At 46.4% G+C, this 19,372-nt stretch overlaps 11 protein-coding genes across 11 annotated transcripts; 7 read left to right on the top strand and 4 right to left on the bottom strand.

Moving 5' to 3' along the window:
- Positions 1–156: 156 nt before the first annotated feature.
- Positions 157–2,066, top strand: C8R40DRAFT_1160381 (dynactin p62 family-domain-containing protein; the record flags this gene model as incomplete). The annotated part of the gene is made up of 5 exons (XM_046230012.1): positions 157–389; positions 442–644; positions 704–1,136; positions 1,186–1,834; positions 1,887–2,066. 5 exons carry the CDS (start codon positions 157–159, stop codon positions 2,064–2,066), a joined length of 1,698 nt encoding a protein of 565 aa, XP_046087293.1.
- Positions 2,067–2,079: 13 nt separating this feature from the next.
- On the bottom strand, positions 2,080–2,951 carry C8R40DRAFT_154595 (uncharacterized protein). Its single transcript, XM_046234192.1, has 2 exons — positions 2,663–2,951; positions 2,080–2,588 (listed from the first exon to the last, which is right to left on the bottom strand). The coding sequence occupies exons 1-2, from the start codon at positions 2,732–2,734 to the stop codon at positions 2,238–2,240; spliced, it is 423 nt and encodes a 140-aa protein (XP_046087292.1). The 5' UTR covers positions 2,735–2,951; the 3' UTR covers positions 2,080–2,237.
- A 251-nt stretch (positions 2,952–3,202) lies between these two features.
- On the top strand, positions 3,203–4,153 carry C8R40DRAFT_1021116 (uncharacterized protein; the record flags this gene model as incomplete). Its single annotated transcript, XM_046223009.1, has 1 exon — positions 3,203–4,153. A coding segment is annotated over one exon (951 nt), but the record flags the coding sequence as incomplete, so codon positions are not given.
- Positions 4,154–4,797: 644 nt separating this feature from the next.
- On the top strand, positions 4,798–6,250 carry C8R40DRAFT_1169864 (uncharacterized protein; the record flags this gene model as incomplete). Its single annotated transcript, XM_046231447.1, has 4 exons — positions 4,798–5,106; positions 5,170–5,474; positions 5,530–5,695; positions 5,759–6,250. 4 exons carry the CDS (start codon positions 4,798–4,800, stop codon positions 6,248–6,250), a joined length of 1,272 nt encoding a protein of 423 aa, XP_046087290.1.
- Positions 6,251–6,513: 263 nt separating this feature from the next.
- On the bottom strand, positions 6,514–7,796 carry C8R40DRAFT_1043196 (Alpha/Beta hydrolase protein; the record flags this gene model as incomplete). Its single annotated transcript, XM_046224150.1, has 2 exons — positions 6,514–7,514; positions 7,580–7,796. 2 exons carry the CDS (start codon positions 7,794–7,796, stop codon positions 6,514–6,516), a joined length of 1,218 nt encoding a protein of 405 aa, XP_046087289.1.
- A 124-nt stretch (positions 7,797–7,920) lies between these two features.
- C8R40DRAFT_1272123 (carbohydrate esterase family 16 protein) lies at positions 7,921–9,561 on the top strand. Its single transcript, XM_046234064.1, has 5 exons — positions 7,921–8,452; positions 8,505–8,828; positions 8,901–9,081; positions 9,138–9,315; positions 9,370–9,561. The coding sequence occupies exons 1-5, from the start codon at positions 8,300–8,302 to the stop codon at positions 9,473–9,475; spliced, it is 942 nt and encodes a 313-aa protein (XP_046087288.1). The 5' UTR covers positions 7,921–8,299; the 3' UTR covers positions 9,476–9,561.
- Positions 9,562–10,313: 752 nt separating this feature from the next.
- C8R40DRAFT_1101034 (fragmin60) lies at positions 10,314–11,901 on the top strand. Its single transcript, XM_046227929.1, has 5 exons — positions 10,314–10,413; positions 10,470–10,637; positions 10,687–10,807; positions 10,861–11,262; positions 11,320–11,901. The coding sequence occupies exons 1-5, from the start codon at positions 10,342–10,344 to the stop codon at positions 11,760–11,762; spliced, it is 1,206 nt and encodes a 401-aa protein (XP_046087287.1). The 5' UTR covers positions 10,314–10,341; the 3' UTR covers positions 11,763–11,901.
- Positions 11,902–12,484, bottom strand: C8R40DRAFT_1101031 (uncharacterized protein). Its single transcript, XM_046227928.1, has 2 exons — positions 12,054–12,484; positions 11,902–11,985 (listed from the first exon to the last, which is right to left on the bottom strand). Exon 1 carries the CDS (start codon positions 12,364–12,366, stop codon positions 12,109–12,111), a length of 258 nt encoding a protein of 85 aa, XP_046087286.1. The 5' UTR covers positions 12,367–12,484; the 3' UTR covers positions 11,902–11,985; positions 12,054–12,108.
- Positions 12,485–12,977: 493 nt separating this feature from the next.
- Positions 12,978–13,503, top strand: C8R40DRAFT_1101029 (uncharacterized protein). The gene is made up of 3 exons (XM_046227927.1): positions 12,978–13,263; positions 13,324–13,343; positions 13,409–13,503. Exons 1-3 carry the CDS (start codon positions 13,067–13,069, stop codon positions 13,441–13,443), a joined length of 252 nt encoding a protein of 83 aa, XP_046087285.1. The 5' UTR covers positions 12,978–13,066; the 3' UTR covers positions 13,444–13,503.
- A 2,201-nt stretch (positions 13,504–15,704) lies between these two features.
- On the top strand, positions 15,705–16,350 carry C8R40DRAFT_1068964 (uncharacterized protein; the record flags this gene model as incomplete). The annotated part of the gene is made up of 2 exons (XM_046226060.1): positions 15,705–15,782; positions 15,868–16,350. 2 exons carry the CDS (start codon positions 15,705–15,707, stop codon positions 16,348–16,350), a joined length of 561 nt encoding a protein of 186 aa, XP_046087284.1.
- A 1,293-nt stretch (positions 16,351–17,643) lies between these two features.
- Positions 17,644–18,217, bottom strand: C8R40DRAFT_1160373 (uncharacterized protein; the record flags this gene model as incomplete). The annotated part of the gene is made up of 2 exons (XM_046230011.1): positions 17,644–17,743; positions 17,805–18,217. The coding sequence occupies 2 exons, from the start codon at positions 18,215–18,217 to the stop codon at positions 17,644–17,646; spliced, it is 513 nt and encodes a 170-aa protein (XP_046087283.1).
- Positions 18,218–19,372: the final 1,155 nt, after the last annotated feature.

The raw sequence follows: 19,372 nt of genomic DNA, 5'->3' as shown, positions 1-19,372 counted from the left end.
AATGTAGTTTCTGGTTATCACAGTCTACATATTGCTATTGATCATGATGCGCAATCCTTGTGCTTAACGCGCGCTTAGAACCCTTACAATGATACACGCTGATGCACAGTGATGCACGTGGGCGCAATAACTATCCAATCTACTACAAAGCACACTATGGTTTCGAATGTTCTATACCACTGTCCATGTCTCTCCGCATCATCCGTGCCTCCGCCACCCCATCTCGAATCTTCAGCTTACAGCTTTCATCCTCTACATACCTTGTTCTTCTGCGAGGAATGCGACGCGGTGCGATGCAATCGCTGTGTTTCTGTAGAAGTCAGTGGCTACTATTGCCCGAATTGTCTATTTGAGGTCCCAAGTGCCAGCGTTAGGGCTGAAAAGAACAGGTGCTTATGTTTGATGAATTGCTTGATACTCAATTGATTCTTTGTGTGCCAGATGTGCCCGAAATTGCTTCATGTGTCCCAATTGTCGTAATACATTATCAGTAGTTCCTTCAGACCCTCCAGACGCGGGAGACGGGAGGCTTTCAGCTCCCATAAGCACAGTCGGTGAACCGCCATTCTTCCTCTACTGTAACCATTGCAGGTGGGACTCTTCTGAAGTGGGTATCACTTTTGAGAAGCCCACTGGGCTTGCAGGCGAGCTCGTGTTCCCCTCTTATCACTTTTTCGAACATCTGACAGCGAAACGCTCGTAGCTCAACTCCAGAAACTCGAAGATTACGCTCCGGAGTCTTTGGAGTTCGATCGTTTGAAGGAGCATTTTGAACCTATCTTACGTGCATCATCACTTTCCTCTTCCTCTTCTGTTGCTCCTTCTATCAGCCACTCACATCATCACTCGAATCCTATCACAGCTGCTGCTTCTGCCGCCCTCGCGCGAGATATACCAGGTGTGGCCAAATACACCCCACATGCGCGTTCCGGACGTCCCAGCGGAAAGGATAGATCGGCAAACAAAGACGAGATGCCAGAATATAAGAGCAGGTTAGATATCAACCACGCTAGTACCTATGGCTCTGGTGGAGGGGACGTCGATGTCGAATTGATGCGCCGCCTGGAGGATGTTTCAGAAATTGCGAGTCTCGAACAACGATGGAATTATAGCTGGTCGACATCTCTGGAAACGAGGTAAGTGGTCTATCTACCCCAAAGATCCTCCTGATGCCGGAATCCACAGGGATCTCAAACCATTACGAATACCTCTCCATTCGAAACGATCGAAACGCTGTCCAGCATGCACACATATTTTGATAAAGCCCGAGCAAAAGGCCCAGTCTGTACGATACAAGATTAAGCTAGTCGCTGCAAATTATCTCCCTGCAATAACGGTGGCTCTTCCTCATCAGATAGAGATGCTGGGCCATATCAGCGCGGAAGCCGCGAAACGCTCTACCAAAGCACCTGTAGACGACGACAAGGATACGAGAGGTGGCCTACAAGCAGGGAAAACATATCCTTTCCATATGTCGTTGACTAATCCACTATACGATCCAATTCAAGTTAGGTTATCGGTGCAGAGAATGCATGTTGCTGCTGCTGTATCATCCGGAGAGGGAGGTACTATTGACAAAGCACGTCGACCACCATTCGCTATTTCGATACCCACAACACCATTTTCCGTCGCACCATTTGCTGAAGCATGGGAATATGAAGATGACGAGGAAATGTTTGGACTGGATGACGATGAACTTGAAGCTCGCTTGTCTGGCCGAGAGAAAGAACCTAAGCCTAGATCTAAAACAGTTGGTATACTGGAGAAGAGAGCCAACGTGACCGTCGTGGGTGGGGAAGTAGCCTTAGGTAAGGAGGCCCGAGGCGAAGTTAAGGTGAGTCTTCTTGATTTCGATGGTCTCATTAGCTTATGTTCCTCTATTGCAGTTCAACATGCTGGTTGCGTATACGTATCGCTCTGATGATCCTGCGCCTTCGGAGGGACACGATATTTCTCCGTCTAAGAAGGCCGCCCTCGAAACCAAAACTTTTGCTTTCTATACTGTTGTGGATCTGGGAAATATCATACCGAAGGAAGAAGCTCGAATAGATCCATATGATGTGTAGGGTCTAGAATTCTTGCTTGCAGTCCTCTACGACATTCTCCGAGCTAACCAAACCTTGATATGTACATTTGCTTGCACAATGCAATGATAAGATTTGCGCGTGCAAATTCTCCTGCTCAAATTCAATTCGATTGGATTTTTGAGCTATAAGCTTCGTCATGGTAAGCAAATACTAAGCCATGGATAGTGTTGCTTCTCCATCCCCATCCCCAGAGCTTGGAACGGTTACAAAACACCGGCGCCCCTCATCCTTGTAGCATCCAGGTATTCCATAAATCTGGAAAATGTAACGCCCCTCAACGTCGCCAACGTAACTCGTCATGTATATACATTCTTTATTCGAGTCCAGTTTCCAGATCTGATCCAATGCTTTTTGCGTTCGTTGTTGGACTCGGGGGGGCACTGTAATTGGGTCTGAGCTGCCTTTGGCCCATCCTGTGAAATATATTTTGAGTTCAGCGGCCGGGGAGGATTCTGTTCTGGCTTTCAAGAGGGTAGATTTGTCGTTGGTTCCTGGACGGTTCTATGTAAATGAGATTAGTGTCTGTAATATCATTTCTTTCACTATACTAAGTAATTCGTAGAATCTTCACTCACACCAGTGGAAGGGGCAGCATACACAGTGGAGAGTAGACCTAGAACGCCAACGCCGTAAAGTTTGAAGTGCATGATGAGGAATGACACTGAGGTAAACAGTATACTTTTGCGATCGACTAGCGTATAAACCTGACCAGCAGTTGCTACATGACATGGACGCAGCCACAGTGGTTTTTATACGAAAAATTTGTTTCGGAGCACATGCACATTACATAGCCCCCGGGACTCCCTTGCTTAGCCTGATCAGTGTCGCCACTTGAGATTAGCTGGGATTATGTATGTAGCTTGGAAGATGGGATGATTGTAAATTTTGCAGTCTTTTCCAAACAATATCTTCCCACGCCAACTGCAGTGCTTCGGCGAATTGACGCGGAGACCGTCGTTAGGATTGAACTCTTCCTTCTATTTTTCCAGTACAGCGTACAATTTCCTGGTCAGCATTAGCGGACCTCCTTGCCGGGAGCAAGTCTTTTCTTCCTTTCTTTCTTGGTATTCAGCATACGGATCATGGTTTCAATAACTGCTAGTTCATCGTCAGCCCCCTCATCCTCTGATGCTATCTCTACCGAAGAAATGCGGCCTCGAGCAGGTCCCTTGCCTTCGAAGCGGGGCGAAATTGGGTTTAGGGAAGACCTGGAGAAGGAGGAAACAGTCCAAGGAGAGGATTCGTCTTCGTCTCTCCCAGAGCGCCATCCTGCTGATCGAGACTCTCCCCCTACCTCCAACCCCGCAGCAGATGCCCCCGCTGCCATTCCTACTACGTTCCCCGGGTCACCTGCCTCAACCTCAGATGATGCTTCCACTTCTGCGCTGAAGAAACCAAAGACTCTTCTTTCGTTTCTAAAGCGAAAGAAGTTTGGCGGTATTCAATTGGGTACCCTAATCGTCTTCGCAATCCAACTATTCATTACTTTTGGAACTATTGGTGCTTGGACAGTTGCTGGTTTATTTCTGTCCGGTAAAGCACAGTCACGCAGCAATGATTCTACAATGTCCGCTGCTTCCGCTACTATTTTTGTGCATGTGATCTTTGCTGTTGCTTTCCTCAGTCAGTGTCTCTTCCTTGAGAGGCGGATATATGTTATGAGGGCTCAGAGATATGCTTTCCTCCATCCTGGAGAAATACTGCCGTTTTCCCGGCGGGGACAACCTGTGGATGACTCTGTGGCATTTTCTCCTTGGAATAGACCTCCTCTACCCACGTATGCAGCGGCCCTCGCTCAAAGCGGTGTCGGCACCGGAGATGTCGAAGATCATCTCATCGCCGCACCGCCACCACCTGCGTACGGCAACACTCGTGGGAGTACTCTACTGCTCTCTGGCTTCCTTAATGCCAATTTACGCGCTCAGCGACCTATATCCGTTCGGACAGAATTAAGTCAACATCATCAAGATCGGCCTGTTAGCTATGTCAGTGACGACGAGGAGTGGGAAGTGATCCAGAATGCAGATCGTGCACGTCGCTTAGAGGAAACGCTGACGACTCTTGAGAGACCGGGAAACAGAAACTCGCGATCGTGAATCTTGTATGTGAACAAAACCATTCCAAAGAATCTGTGATTGACATTGTTCTTTTCCAAGCTGGTTTCTTCGGAATGTTAATAATTGAATAGATCACCATGTAGTACCTGCGCAGTCTTTTCTACCCCGTACCCACTACGGATATCTGTGAGCTTCGAGTCATTTGCTTGCTTTCGGTCGACACTTTACTGTAACATGTACCCCCGCAGTTACATTTTTTGCTGTATTTTGTAAGGACATTCTCGAACTTGGACGGTCAGTCATGCAGTGCAAAGCTAGTTCAAACGCAGCAACATATTTTCTCTTTTTTACTCTTTATCTCGAGCTCAGGTTTGCCTTACTATTCGGACCTTCGAACGAGTCATTTCGAGTTTCTGTGTTCGTTGCTTGCTAATGATATAGATCTGTATGTGATTCACACCAGGTGAAATCGAACCCTGCAATATCGGTGCCGATCATGATGACTCGAAACAAACTACCGCTTCTGTGAATTGACTTACATTAAGCTGTTCTTCCAGCCCAGGATATAAAGTAATCAATGATGAATAACGAGGCAATCCCTAACCCCCCTCTAGGTCACAGCCCATTTTCCTTACTCACCGAGTTTTCGTTGTATGCTCGCTTCCGACGTCGTGGTGCTCAGAACCCTCGCAAAGCAGCTTCCGTCCTATGATTCTATCTCATCGCTACCTCCTCTCTACTCCTCTGATCCAGCAAGCGGAGAACAATCTATCCAGCTCACGCCCAGGACAAGGTCTCTGGGTCGTCCTACCGGGACATATGTTCACAAGGCTGGTGACGCCACAGTGGTTCTGCTTGACCAAGAGGATGGGGTGTCGACGCCGTCATATGGAAGACAGGCTGCTTTGTCCGGAATCATAAGCCTTGCTTCCTGCGAGACTGTGAGTGAAATCAAAATCAAGGTAACTCGTTTTTTCTGCTGGATACCTTTTTTTTTCGATTATTGAAATTTTTTTCTTGATCAGCTTGATGGTCACATGGACCTTGTCCTCAGCGGCGGTGTTTCTCAGAGCACTACGCTCGTCAATGACACACACAGCCTATGGAAGTACAACCCAGAGGCAGTTGATGCAGGCTCTACTAGGTGTCCCTCCGAAATTCCCTTCACGTGTGTTTTCCCTTCGAAATTCAAGGACAATATCGGGCGTGAATCGCCTCTCCCCCCGTCCATGCATGTCATGTATCCTGGGGCATCAGGGCTGGTAGCGAGCTGCTTGTATACCCTAACAATCAAAATCGTGAAGATGGGCTTTTGGAAACAGGCGAAGAAGTAAGTCTTATATCTTTCACCCCATACTCATGACACTGACGTATAAATATGGTAGATTGACCATCCCACTCAACTACCATCCTCGAAGCAGGGCACCATCATTTCCGAATCCCAACCCGGATTTGTTTTCGGATGTCAAAATTTCTCCTGAGGAGTGGCATCAGACTATGTCAGTAATCAAATCAAGAAAGCCTGCTGTTACGCCACCAGTTCAATGTCATGTACGTTACTTATATTTCTTTCACTCCAGTGTTCAAGATTTATTTATTTGCCCTCCTACATAGTTATTTATTCCATCCGTTAGAGTCTTTGCGCTTTCTGATGTTATTCATTTCCACGTCCAACTCACTGGACTTTTATCCTCCCTGCGACAACTCGTCTATTCTAAGCCGTCCAAAAGGTCAACGGAAAAATTTGCCCCAAAAATTCGAGTGTACCTCCTCCGACAGATTACCGTGGAGGTGTGCGGTCAGAAAGGGTGGAAGAATCTTACGTTGGCCGAGGGGACCCTTCGCCCTAGGCCCCCACCTATCACGGCATCTAGCTCCCCTGCGCACAGTGCAGAGGACAGCCTCGACTGGGAAGGCGAGATCCAATGCGATGAGAATGAGACTCGTGGCTGTCCAGGGTTCATTACGACGGATTTGACGGTCAAGGATTTCATTGTCCTGTCGATATCACCTCCCGATGTGACGAAATCCGACCTATCACCTACGCAGGTGCCGATTCCCATCAAGCTAGTTACGGAGAGTGCGGAGACATGGAGAGACGATTAACGATTGCCAACCAGAGCCTTGACTGTCAGATGTACCACATACCATTTCAATCTATGTCCAATTTATCACCATAGCTGTGTCGATATTCATACTGTACTATCATCTTATAATATAGAAAAAGTAGTATATAGCTCATAATCTCCGCATGTGTATATATTGTATATGTAACGATAGCCATTCACAACTTATGTATTCGGACCTGTATATACCACAAGACCCAAAAGACATTCCAAAAGTTCCCGTCAAACGAGGAGAATGGATACTCATGATGTTTCTCTCAAAATCTCATCCAACCAGCTCCCAATTTCATTGAAAGCCTCGGCATGTATCACATCTGCATCAGGTTGATAATCGAACGAATGTTCCATTCCTTCCGCGATGTTAAGTATAGATCGAATACCTGCCTTGATGAGCAAATTATGTAGGTGTTGGCTTTCCTGTACATGCACCGCACTATCGAGAGATCCATGGAAGAAGTATACCGGGGGCCATGAGGCATACGCGTCTGGAGGGCAAAGACTGGGAAAGAGACTGCGGTGCTTTTCAGGAATTCTGCTTGCTAAAATCTTTTCGAGATCATTCGCGGAGGAGGAATCCGAGTCGGACCGTGTCAATTTAATGTCTTCAGCCTTCTTTCGCAGAGCAACACTGAGGCCGGGTTCGTATTCACCAGTGTAATAATCAAGGAATTCCCCAAGTTGGAGGTATAGTCTCCCTAGAAACATCCGGCGATTGGAAGGAAAGCCTGGAGGGCCAGTGTTCGTTTCCAACCCTGGTATTGCGACAACATCAGCGGGGGCATCGGGAGGGAAGTATGTATTGAGCGAGTCTGTTATCACTTGGGAGCTGGGTGATAAACATTTGGGGTAGAGAAAATCAGAGAATAAAGCTGGGTTAAGCATCTCTCGGCCACGGAAGAAGACAGAATGTTTGGGGGTGTAGTATTGCGGGATGAGAAAGTTTCCTCCCAGACCATACAAAGATAGAACCGCTTTAGGCTTCGGAGCAGCGTGCATCGCAGCAAGATAGGCACAAAGTGCGCCCGCGCTCGACCCACTAACTGCTATCCTCTTCGGATCGACGCGATATTGAACGGGCCTTGGGTTTTGCTCAGTCTGCTCCGGTGCGATATCGACGGAAAGATTGGCAATGAATTTGAAGATGTCAAGGACATCTTCTAGGATATCATGACCAGTGGTGGATCCTGAAGGAATCAGTCGGTAATCGGGAGATATGAAAATGTGTCCAGCATCGGTGATTCTTTCTATGTTATTGAGTTATCTAATCTCAGCTAATCTCATCCAAAGTTTTACATACCACAGCACTTACTTTGTAGCCAAGTCGGAAACCAACTCATCCGATTTCCAACTGTCAGTCCCCCTCCATGAAAGTACACCAAGGCTCCAAGAGTCAAGATTTTGTCTGGCAAAAATGAATTCGAATCTACATTGCGAGGAAGATATATGTCGAGCAAGATAGGTGTATGCACGCCGCCATGCGAATACAACGTCTTGTATACAAATGTTTCACGGTGGACTTGCGACATCGTTGAGGACAAAAACTACACCGTCGTCATCAATCATCCCCAGAGAGAGTCTGAGACAGTACGTGTGAGCCATCAAATGCATCAAACTTTGGTCGAAACTTGGATGTGATAGCGAGAATTGGTGCTCGATGTTCAGTACTTAATGCCAAGGTATGTGAGAAGTATAGACGAGGAAAAACAAGCTCCTTCGCGGACCGTAAAAATTAGCAGGCAATAATATCAAAATAAGGATATCGCATGCCCTCCGAGTCATGGGGAGTTATAGCAGAAAATGATCTCGTTGACTGGTCTTGCAATTTTTCCATCCATCAAGGGGAAATGGAAACGAACGCAATGGAAGAAGCAGCAAAAGTGGTCACAGGTCAGTATGCCTATCGAATTCACAAACGGATGCCCAGCAAGTTTATGAAAATGTTCTACAAATATGCCGAAATTATCCCTCTCCCATACCATTCGTACAGTATAAAAAGACTGGAATAATCTCGTGCAAAGACCGAACCCTCATGAATCTTCTACGGTCCGCTCTTGCGACTCTCCTCTTGTTAGTCACTGTGCAAGCAACTGGCGTCGCCCCCGGTCAAATCAAGAACTTCGTGACGTTCGGGGACAGCTACACTGACATAATAAGCGTCGGTGATGGAGGGACCGCCTGGCCTGTGAGATTGATCTTTTCGATATGCTTGAACGAGCACTTAAATAAAGTTCCAGGTATACGCGTCGGGTTACGCGAATATTTCTCTTTTTCCATTCGCAAAGTCTGGTGCAACTTGTTCGAACAATTTGACGAACCGACCCTTTCCTTCGGTGTTCGAAAGCCAGCTGCCGACATACTTTGAGGAAACGAGTAATGGAACGTTGAAGTTGAAGCCTGAAGAGACTATCTACACGTTGTGGATTGGAACAAACGATCTTGGAGAGAGCGCACTTCTCACCGGAGACGACGCTGCTTCATTGGTAGATGTGACGACTTGTATGGTAAATTGGGTCAAAGTCTTGTATGAAAGCGGAGCGAGGAATTTCATATTCCAAAATGTAAGCGTTAGTACTGGTGATAATACACTGGGAATCAGAACTAACCTCATCGAATACGGTGTTGAATCAAAGATAAACCCCTTACAACACACCATTCTGTATTCTTCGACTGGTTACTATACCAAATTTTGGACCTTCCCTCGTAACGCAACCAGTTGGAGCGTATCTATGACTGAACTTGCCCTTTCTGGAAACGATCTCACACAGCTGAAGCTACAAGCCCTGCTACCGCAAATTCCTGATGCCCATGTTGGTAAGCCATGAGCCATATTTGATACTATCCTCAACCTTACCCGAAAACTTCCTTAGCTCATTTCGACTCCCACAGCCTGTTCCAAGACATGTTCGACAACCCTTCCCAGTATTTGAACGGTACGGCACCGCTCAACGTTACAGGCTGCATCAATTCGTGTGTCTTCCAAGTGAACGAGCCAGATAGCGGTGTTTGCACGCTGGTCAATGGAACGGATCGGGACAGTTACCTCTGGTATGTCTAGCTTGCGCAGAAAAAGAGTCAAGATCTCATTCAAATTGTTCACAGGTACGATGAACTTCATCCTAGTGAGCAGGCGGATCGAATTGTGGCGAGGGAAATGGCTTTAGTGATGGAAGGAAAGACGAGTAAGTGGGCCACATGGTTAAGTTGAATAATCTTTCCATTCGTTCCAATACACACGTTAGTTCAAATAGAAAGCGATATAGGAGCAAATCTCACCTTACATCCATACCGTGCATCGTTTCTAAAAGCTTCAGAAGATACATTTGAGAAAAGACATGATTTTGATGCAGACGGCTAGAGCCTACCTTGTAACAATATGGTTTCAAGCGACGATCGAATCACTTGCATACCCATCCTGCCTATCTCTCCGTTTCTACAGTCAAAGTGTGTACAGGTTTCCTCGGACGCAGCTCCGAAAATCATGCTGACCAGCTCCTGGCATCCGAGCCAAGATCCAGGTTCCACCCTGAGGGGCCAGAAATTACATAGTGGCGCGCGACCATTGCAAGGGTCAAAGACCATGGTCGATTGTACAGGAGAATGGCTCTTAGCTCTGCTGATTCAAAAATGGAGATCCAAATTTCGTTTGGGTTCTTGGCTGCCATTCTTGCTGTTATGAGCATTCCCACAATTCGCGCGTCAGAAAGTTGATATAACGCGTTGCTTTCCGAAAATCTAGAGCACTGACCAAATTATCGCCAGGCTTTAATGTATAACGGCGGGAGAATATCCTGGGTCTAGTGAGAACAGAGTGAGAACACGAGGGATTCCCCGGTTTTGAGTCCTCCTCCATTCATTTTATTACCAGGAAAAGTGATTGCGAACAAGATTAGAGCAGCACAGAGACGGACCACAGCGCAGAAATCAGTACTCAGCGCTATGAGGAAGCCGGATGGATGATCAAGAAAACGCGCCTGATATTCTCTGCCAGACTCGGACCCTGCGAGACATTTTTCAACAACATCTCGGCCCGATCCCAATCATTTTAGATCTCGCACTTCCTTGAACCCAACCATGAATGAACATCTCACAAAACCTACGAAATACGACATTGAAGATTCCAACATTGCTTTACTAGGATCCGATGTGTGTTCATCTTTCCCAACTTTCGTTGACCTGCTGAACAAATTTGCAACCTGTAGCTCGAAAAGCGCGTTCGAGAACACGGTGGAGATAAGGAAACAGCATGGAATGAAGCTGGAGCCACCACAGGCTTACAAATTTGGCGTATTGAAAAGTTTCATGTGGTTCCCTGGTCCACAGCGGAGGAGGGAAGGTTCTACGATGGTGATTCATACATCGTACTTTATGTGCGTGGAATTCTGCGCAAGATTTGCAGGTATGGCTCACCTGGAATAGACTTACAAGAAAACCCCGCAATCGGGATCTTTCTCGTACAACTTGCACTTTTGGCTTGGAGACGAGACATCTCAGGACGAGGCTGGTACTGCTGCTTACAAGACAGTTGAACTAGACGATCGTGAGTGATGAGCACTAATCTTTGGTGTATTCATTCATTAGAGTTCTGTGCAGATTTACAGGGGGTTCCCGTTCAATATCGCGAAGTTCAAGGCTATGAATCTGATCAATTCCTTTCCCACTTTCCTCACGGTTTTGTCTGTCTTAAAGGTGGTATATCCACTGGATTCCATCATGTCTCCGACATGCCTCCAGTGGATACGCACAAACTTTATCGGATTAGCATCACACCGAATCTACACCCATCCAAGTCCCATGCACATCTGGTGGCCATTCGGGAAGTACCTTTTTCTGGGTCTAGTCTTGTAGAAGGTGATGCCTTTGTGCTGGATAAGGGAACAAAGGTCTGGCAGCTGAATACCAAAGAAAGTGCGGGCAAGGAAAAGTTTAGAGCAGCAGAATTTGTCAGGAGCTTGTCTGGGAACAGAAGGGGAGGGTGCCAAGTCACGGTCTTTGGTGAGCAATACATGCGTTCCTGGATCTCTCCAGAGTCAATGTTAATTGACCACGCAGATGAAGGGGGACATGGCACAGGAATATTCCTAGCTGAATTTGGCGAAGGCACGATTATACACCATGATACTGCACAATCTCATTTACCCGATGGCTCTACACCTACTTTAAACCTATACCGTCTTTCTGATTTTTCTGGGACACCAAGCTTCTCCGCCATTGAACCCCCAATCACATTCTCTTCATTATCTTCTTCCGATGCATTCATTTTGGACAATACTTTGACAAAGACATCATCAGCAGCGCTGTATGTCTGGCTCGGAGCCCAGTCATCCTTGACGGAACGAAGACTGGCAGTGCAGTACGCGCAACGGTATTTACATGACAAAATCGGTGATAATACTACAAAGTCCAGAAATGTTGTGGCAATCCCAATTGTGAAGATGCAGGAAGGACATGAGAGTGACACATTTTTGGCTCTGTTGAGGGGCGAAGATCATTAGTATGGTAAGAACATGGACTTATGATGTGCTAGCATTGTACGGATCTGCAGGAGCCTGTCATGAATTCCCAATCTCAGCATCAGATCTTTTGGCAGACACATGTAAATTCATTGCACTGGAATATTGACTAATTTTGGGCTAATTACTTGGATCAGGTAAGGTTGGCCAGGATAGGCCAGTGCTGTTATGTGAACACTCCCACACAGTACACCACTTCAGACCTCTTTGTCATTTATACCAATAACATCTACTTAACAGCTGTATGTCCAACAATAATGAATCCCTGCTCACAATGTTTCTATAACCATCTCAAAATGGACAACATCTGTAAAACCTGTATTTTCGGCTAAGAGCTCGAAAGCAGCTGACAGCACTGTGCTTTCAGCACTGGACAGCGCTCTCCAGCTAGTACCCTTGCTCTCGCGAACATCCAGGTTTTGCAGATGAAGGGGAGTAAAATTTTTGAAAGTGATGTGTGGACATCAGGGAAAGTGGACAAATAGTCAATTAAATTTGTGCATGAAGAGCAGTGATCATTACAGATGGTAAAGGGACAACAAGTGGAAGCAAAAGGAACAAAAACCCACCAACCACAGCCAACCATACACCTCTACTCACTGGTCTTTAAAGCTGGGATGTACAAGTTGAACCAGAGTCGAACGAGGTTGAAAGACAATCGCGCGCCGCGAGTGGTCATGTGAGCTGTGGAAGCAGACTAAAAGTTATCAACACTACAAAAAATTATGTGTTTGTCCCTGCTTGGTCCAATCATTCCGATTGGCTAGACAAATTTTGTCTTAACATAAGTTCATGCGCGTCGTGTAGGGTTCAATTGACATCACAGGCGAAGGAAGTGGGCGGAGCAGAGCGACGCCCCGAGCGTAATTAAGCTGTGCATTGCACGGGTTACTGCTACAGTCGACTCCCTCTTAACCCATACCCCTATAAACCCATACTCCCTTATACCCCATAGATTTTTCGGATCACCGACCTTGTTTGCAGGGAAGTGCCATGCAAAACCCATAACTCTCCCATACCCCATAACCCATACATATTTTTAGGAGATCCCTACCATATTTTTACCCATAACCCATACCCTTGATGATTATCATCGGGCGCCACTCCATAGTCTTCCCTAGTCTGTCCTGCTTAGTTTTCAGTCGCTCAAGGGTCCCTTGTTTCAGGAAGATTTTTATCGAGATTAATTGAATTTTTTAAACATTTTCTATGAGAGGAAAATAGGGCAAAAACAAACAGCCCCTGAACCATTTTCACTTCGAAATCTACACGTTCTTGTATTCGACATGGCGCATCATCCTCTGGCAGCTTTGAAAGAGGGCCTGGCCAAGCTCAGAAAGCAGTACGAAGAGAGACACAACATCCTGAAATCTAAACTTGCGAAGAAGGAGAAAATATCCAATGAAGATGAGCAGTGGTTGGACAAAGAAGGTAACCTCGTTGAGGAGGAACAGCTGATAAATGATTTGGAAAATGCATCAGACTATGAACGCGGCTTGGAACGGTTAGACGAGAAAAAGCAAAGTATTTTAATGCGTCTCACGAAACTAGTCATAAGTGCACCTAAAGTTGCAGGAAACAAACGAAAGCGTAAGTTCATTTTCCGGTAAGGTTTCAAATATTCACACCTGATATATGCAGGTCCAAAGCCCAGAGAGCCTGATCCTACGGCGACTGTAAAAAGTCAGGCTCAAGTACTGGAGAAACCAGTCTTCACAAAAAAGGAAAACGCTACTGTTGCACAGCGAATCGAAATCATCAATTGGTACCATGCCAATGGTAAGAACCAGTCGAAAACAGCACGTCACTTTGAGCCCATCTATCCAAACCTCAAATTGAACCAACCCCTCGTTTCGAGTTGGGTAAAAAATGAGGCGAAATGGCGGGAAGAGTATGTGAAATCAGGAGGTGTATCGAGAGGTGCCAAACGCATGCGCCAAACCCAGCATCCAGAAGTCACGGAGATGCTTAGCCTGTGGGTTTTGAAGGCTATGGGTGACGGCCTTCTTCTTACAGGAGAGGTTCTGCGTCAAAAATGGACACAGTTTGCTGACTTGGTTGGTATACCTGAAGACGAACGACTCAATCTCAGTGAGGGTTGGCTGAGTCGGTTCAAGGCGCGAAATGGATTGAAGGAATTCAAGCAGCATGGTGAAGCAGCATCTGCTGACCCTACAGTCGTTGATGCAGAACGTGCGAGGTTGAGAGAGCTTCTCAAGAAGTACGGATACCCATTGCGTGACATCTTCAACATGGACGAAACTGGCCTTTTCTATGGGTAAGCTTTGTACTTGCATAAATCAGTAAGACTCACCATTTGGATAGACTGCCTCCTGATCGTGGGCTTGCTGATAAACAGCATTCCGGCGTAAAAGGCAGCAAAGTACGCTTGACTTACGCATTCACTGCCAATGCCGATGGCTCAGAGAAGAAACCTGCATTCATCATTGGAAAAGCCAAGAAGCCTCGAGCATTTGGCAATAAAACAGGAGAACAGCTGGGATTTCGATATCGAAACAATGCAAAGGCTTGGATGACAATGGAGCTGTACCAGGATTGGCTTTTGGAATGGGACCGTGAGTTAGCGAGGCAGCATAGGAACATCTTACTGCTCCAGGATAATTTCTCAGGTCATGTTCCTCCTGAAGGTCTCCAAAATATCGCAGTCGAAAACTTCAGAGCGAACCTCACCGCTCATGTGCAGCCCATGGACTCAGGAATAATTCGCTGCTTCAAGGCTCACTATCGTCAAAAATACATTGAACGTTCAATCGATCGCTATGATTCCGGCATTTCTCCTATGAACATTTACGATATCAACCAGCTTGAGGCCATGCGTCTTGCAGAAGCAGCATGGCGCGAGGTCAATACCACAACCATTATTCATTGCTGGCAGAAAGCCGGAATTCTTCCTGATTCGGATTCCCTTCCATCTTCGGTTCCCACAAATGTCTCTGTTCCCATCTCATCTCTGATCACCGAAGACTCTTCTGCTGATGATCCTATTGCATGCGCAGAGAAGAATGTCGAAGATACTCTTGATCTCCTTGAGGAGACCGGCGTCCTACAGCGCAGTAACCGCATGACCATCGACTCGTTATTAAACCCCGAAAGGGAGAAGATCATGGTCACTGCTGATGAGAGCACTGACGAGGAGATCTGCAAAGCGGTTCTGCGTGCGCGTGCGGCCGAAGAAGATACTGTCATTAATGGTGGAGATGATGATGTAGATGATGACGGTCCAGTATATAAACGTCCTAGCCGCCGCGAGGCTCTCCAGGCAGTCACGACGTTACAACAATTCATCGATGGCACGGACGAGCAATATGCACGAAAGCTGGAGAGGATTTTGGGATCCTTTGGACGTCAAACACGTTTCGAGGCAGACCGCGCTCTGGCAAATACTGAAATTACTGATTATTTCCACCGAAAGTAGTTTACATGCTTCGTTATGGGTTGTAATTAATCCCCAGATACCAAATAACATATTTCAAAGCATTTCCGAGCATTTTTGGGCTGAGAAAATAGCACTCTCCCTATACCCATACTCCCTTATAACCCATACCTCTGGACCTCGACGGAGGGGTATGGGTTAAGAGGGAGTTGACTGTAGTGTAAAACAAAAACGTTTACGTTCAAATTGAAACAGGTTCCAACAGCGCCTGCGCATCAAAAAAATTTCGGGCCTTGTTCCTTTCCTTTCCTTGCCTCCGCTGCATCTGATTCAAATCTCGCCTACATAAAAGGATGGCAAGCTGCGGTCCCCCAACCTTTTCCCTCACTTTTCGCTGGTCGAAGAGGAAACCGTTTCGAACCGCTGAACAGTTCGTACTCAATCAACTTACATTTATCACAATTCCTGCTTAAATTTCCTATTCACAGACCGCACACTCAACCATAATTTCTTTGAGCGTGACCCTCCTAATGCGCTTGAACACTGTTCATGTTGTGCTTGGCCTTCTTGCCAATGCCGCCGTGTATGGGGCACCTCTCGATATGAATGTCCGTCATATATTTCCCGTTGTTCATTCATTCGGGATGAGACTACTCACAACTTTTTTTGCTTGTCCTACATATATACTAATAGATGGGCAACAGCCTGAATGTCACCAATCTTGATGCTGCAGCTGAAATGCACAACGAGACCATGCGCTCCGTGTCGCATACCCAGATGCGAAGATCTCTTCAACATGTCCCCATTGCATTTGGCAGCATTTATGCAGCACCACTTGGTACTTGGCCATCAACGCCAAAGCGTGTCGAGACAGTAATAACGGAACTGTTGAAAGAATGGTTACACAAGCACGGACAACCCACAGCAATCAAGCTTGTCTTCCAGAATGTGCTGGCGAGTAATTTCGAGATGCCGTATTCATTCGTCATAGGAAAGGAAGTGTGGCCAGAGAAATGCTCAGTGGCACCGATGTGCGAAGGTCGTTTGTTACTGGACAATACATGGCTGATTGAGAAAGCGGGGGAAGAGCTACATACATCGGCCACACGTACTCTTGTTCCTCCTTATTACGACCACGGTGATAACGGTGGCGCTGAAGGACGTTTGCATATATAAAGTGGTTTTATCCGTTCATCTGTGCATATATTATGCAACGTGAGGAACGATATTTTCTTCTTCCTCAGTACTCAAAGATAGCTAGCCAGGCTATTCTGGCAGAAGAATATTCGCTGGTCTGGAAATTTTTGTGGAAACTGGCATCGGCAACGTTTCGGAATCTATCTTCACGGGATTCATGCTTCCCTCATTGGCAACAAAACTTGTCATCATCATATCCTTTTCAATGACAACAAGCACAGCGCCAGACCCTGTCTGGTCGTCTCTCCTTTTCGGCCAACTCATCATCCAGATGTACTCATCGGATTCCCATGTCATCGCTGCCTTTAGAAGCTTACCTTCTCTTCTCAATATCATCATCAACGACACCGAGGCGGTATAGCAGAGAGAAGCCCGGATGATATCCCGTCTTATTTCGTTTATGCATGTATCTACAACACTCAGCGCTGGGGTCCTCCTTCTTCCATCTCTAGACGACGCCTGGTTTGGGGATATGATATTGTCAGGGCATTGTCGCAACGACGTATTGCCGTTCCGAAATTGTGAACGGTGAGTGCAGGGTACAGGGCGGATCGGCCTTTTTGTCATTTCACCGATCTTTATTAACGTAGACGCGGGAGGTAAACGCAGAGGAGGCATACGCCGTTGCGTCAAAGGGATAGTGCGATTTGCAACGTGGGGACACGATTGCGAGTGAACGGTGAGGTCGTTACAGGACAAGGGTCAAGAAGCTACAAACTCGAAATGGTTTTTCAGTAGGAACCTGGTCAATTCTCAAGTGCTTAACGCGTTCGGCGGGGGAATGTCTGGAATGCTAGGGAACACTTTGAGGTGGCATTGATTATTGGGTGAAGATTTCTTCGAGTATTGGGAGAAATGTATCCCTCGAATCGCATGGTAGGTATATTTTCTACCTTACTGTTTGTCTTTCTATTTTGCCATCTGCCCAGGGCCCCGTTTTTCGTCGTACTACACATACTTTGATCACCTTACGGATTGGGTACTGTCCTGACAACTTAGACAAGAAGTTTTACAAAAAACGTATATATGGATTTTGAATTTGCAATGAGTTACAGACTAAGACATGTATGTAAGATACATATCGCGACATACGCCGTACACCGAACACATAACACACACACAAGGAGAAAATAAGAAATGAAGATGTAACCAGAACGACCAACGTATGTATGTAGTATCATGAATTATCGAACTCGTCAATGCGTGGGCCAATATCATGATTTTCGTTTTCTAATGCGCGTCCGCAAGCAAAGTAGATGGCGAGTTGGGCCTTCAATATTGGGAAACTAGACCACCACGGTATCCATCTCCTCTTCTAGCGGCACTGATGGCACAAATAAGCACCACAATAACGGCAAAGGTGGTCAAGATCCTGAGGAAGGTAACACACAGGGAATCAGCAAACGGAAAACATAAAGGCATCATGTACCCACCACTCGATCCAAGCAAACGCCTCCAACGCGTTCAACTGTCCACAATAATTGAACCCGGTCACATCATTACAATTTAATCCTCCGCCCAACATCTCCGTAACCGCCGCAGCAGCAGCCGTCCATATGATCCAACTCAACACCGACCAGACAACATGCGATATGATACTAGTCGCAGCGCTAGCAGTCGAGTGCACCGTGAACAGAACACCGAAAAGGATAGAGGAGACGACAGTCCAGATGGAAGCGAATAGGGTGAACCGGACACGGTCTCGTTCGGAAGTGTCAGAGTAATCGTGAAATCTGTCGAAACGCGCAGTGAGCCAGGCGGAAAGAGCGAGTTCGATAATGCCAAAAAGGGCGAGGAGAGAGAAAATTATAGGGTGACCACGGCGAATGTGAGATTCAAAAGCCATTGAAAAAATGCGAGCGAGGTTTTCTGGTTGTATTGGGTAGATAAGGCTTGTTGATGGTTAGCTACCGTAAATCGTGAAGGTTCGTGAAACAAGGATTCGTGGAAGTTTAGTTTGATAGTTGAAGTTGGTGGTAGTGGTGTGAATGTATAAAATTGATCTCAATTCGTTTTATGTACTGGCGGTTTATTTACCGATTTGGAAGGTGGTTCGACTTGATGTCATCCTCGATTTGATTCAGAATGACGTCAGATGGTTTGTGCCGGATATGCCGCTTGCATTTTCGGATCCTTTTTTCGAACTTTTATGGACTGAAATAGTCATTCCTCGGAGCTCAAAAGCTTGAACAGCTGGTTATTCGCGTGTAGAGGCAACCAGAAAGGGCTACGGTGACTGAAAGGAGAAACACTGCTGGCATCGTGACTGCTGTACAAGTTTCTGATAGATTACAAAACTCGCTCTCGTCCCCAAAGCCCACCACTGTCTTGTCGCTTTGCCTTTCGCTAGTTGAGAAAAGACTCGAGGAAGGCCTAGGAAGGTTCATAGTCAAAAATCTAATATGGATAGTTTGTACAGAAGTCACGGTTCGTGTGTCTATTTGTTATCTATCATCTTAACGCTATGCAAATACTTAAATTTACCTTTATTTAGTGTAAGTCTTCATAAACCGTTGGTACGTTTGCGCACTATCACACATTGCACTCTCCAACTCTTTGCACTCGCGACAGTCGTTCCTACTAGTTCCTACTACACCATCCAGTCTCAATCTCCGACTGCAACGATAACCACCATGCACTAGAACCTTGGTTTTTCCCTGCTCAGCTGTTTCTATTGCCGCCGTCACGATGTTCCCTCTTCCCAAATGCCCACAGAATGCGGATCGTGCAAATTCCATTGTCCCTCATTGGCCTGAGTCTCGCTTAGCTGCACCCAGAAGCGTCTCCTACCGTGATACACCTTGGATTCGCCAGGCCCAACGGCACGGAGCCTAATACTTGGCCGGGGAACATACCAACACGACTGAAACTGCAAGAGCGCTATTACAAGGAATCTTACGATGTACATAATCATCGTTCGCCCGCACAAATAGACTTGCCTTTTACGGTAAATTCGAGCAACCGTATCCAGCCTGTGGGGCACGAAATCTGGAAGAAAGAT

This window comes from Lentinula edodes, assembly GCF_021015755.1.
Source record: "Lentinula edodes strain Le(Bin) 0899 ss11 chromosome Unknown C8R40scaffold_14, whole genome shotgun sequence".
Lineage (NCBI taxonomy): Eukaryota > Fungi > Basidiomycota > Agaricomycetes > Agaricales > Omphalotaceae > Lentinula > Lentinula edodes.
This window is presented reverse-complemented; position numbering and strand designations above follow the sequence as displayed.

Excerpts from the sequence above, each read along its gene's own strand:
- C8R40DRAFT_1101031 (XM_046227928.1), bottom strand. The coding sequence starts at position 12,366 with ATGGTTGGCTGTGGTTGGTGGGTTTTTGTTCCTTTTGCTTCCACTTGT.
- C8R40DRAFT_1272123 (XM_046234064.1), top strand. The coding sequence starts at position 8,300 with ATGAATCTTCTACGGTCCGCTCTTGCGACTCTCCTCTTGTTAGTCACT. Across the intron at positions 9,082-9,137 it reads AATTCCTGATGCCCATGTTG|CTCATTTCGACTCCCACAGC; the intron begins GTAAGCCATGAG and ends AAACTTCCTTAG. Across the intron at positions 9,316-9,369 it reads GATCGGGACAGTTACCTCTG|GTACGATGAACTTCATCCTA; the intron begins GTATGTCTAGCT and ends AATTGTTCACAG.
- C8R40DRAFT_1101034 (XM_046227929.1), top strand. The coding sequence starts at position 10,342 with ATGAATGAACATCTCACAAAACCTACGAAATACGACATTGAAGATTCC. Across the intron at positions 10,414-10,469 it reads TTGCTTTACTAGGATCCGAT|CTCGAAAAGCGCGTTCGAGA; the intron begins GTGTGTTCATCT and ends TGCAACCTGTAG. Across the intron at positions 10,808-10,860 it reads GACAGTTGAACTAGACGATC|ATTTACAGGGGGTTCCCGTT; the intron begins GTGAGTGATGAG and ends AGTTCTGTGCAG.
- C8R40DRAFT_154595 (XM_046234192.1), bottom strand. The coding sequence starts at position 2,734 with ATGCACTTCAAACTTTACGGCGTTGGCGTTCTAGGTCTACTCTCCACT. Across the intron at positions 2,589-2,662 it reads ATGCTGCCCCTTCCACTGGT|AACCGTCCAGGAACCAACGA; the intron begins GTGAGTGAAGAT and ends TCATTTACATAG.
- C8R40DRAFT_1101029 (XM_046227927.1), top strand. The coding sequence starts at position 13,067 with ATGGCGCATCATCCTCTGGCAGCTTTGAAAGAGGGCCTGGCCAAGCTC. Across the intron at positions 13,264-13,323 it reads GATTTGGAAAATGCATCAGA|GAAACTAGTCATAAGTGCAC; the intron begins CTATGAACGCGG and ends AATGCGTCTCAC. Across the intron at positions 13,344-13,408 it reads GAAACTAGTCATAAGTGCAC|CTGATATATGCAGGTCCAAA; the intron begins CTAAAGTTGCAG and ends AAATATTCACAC.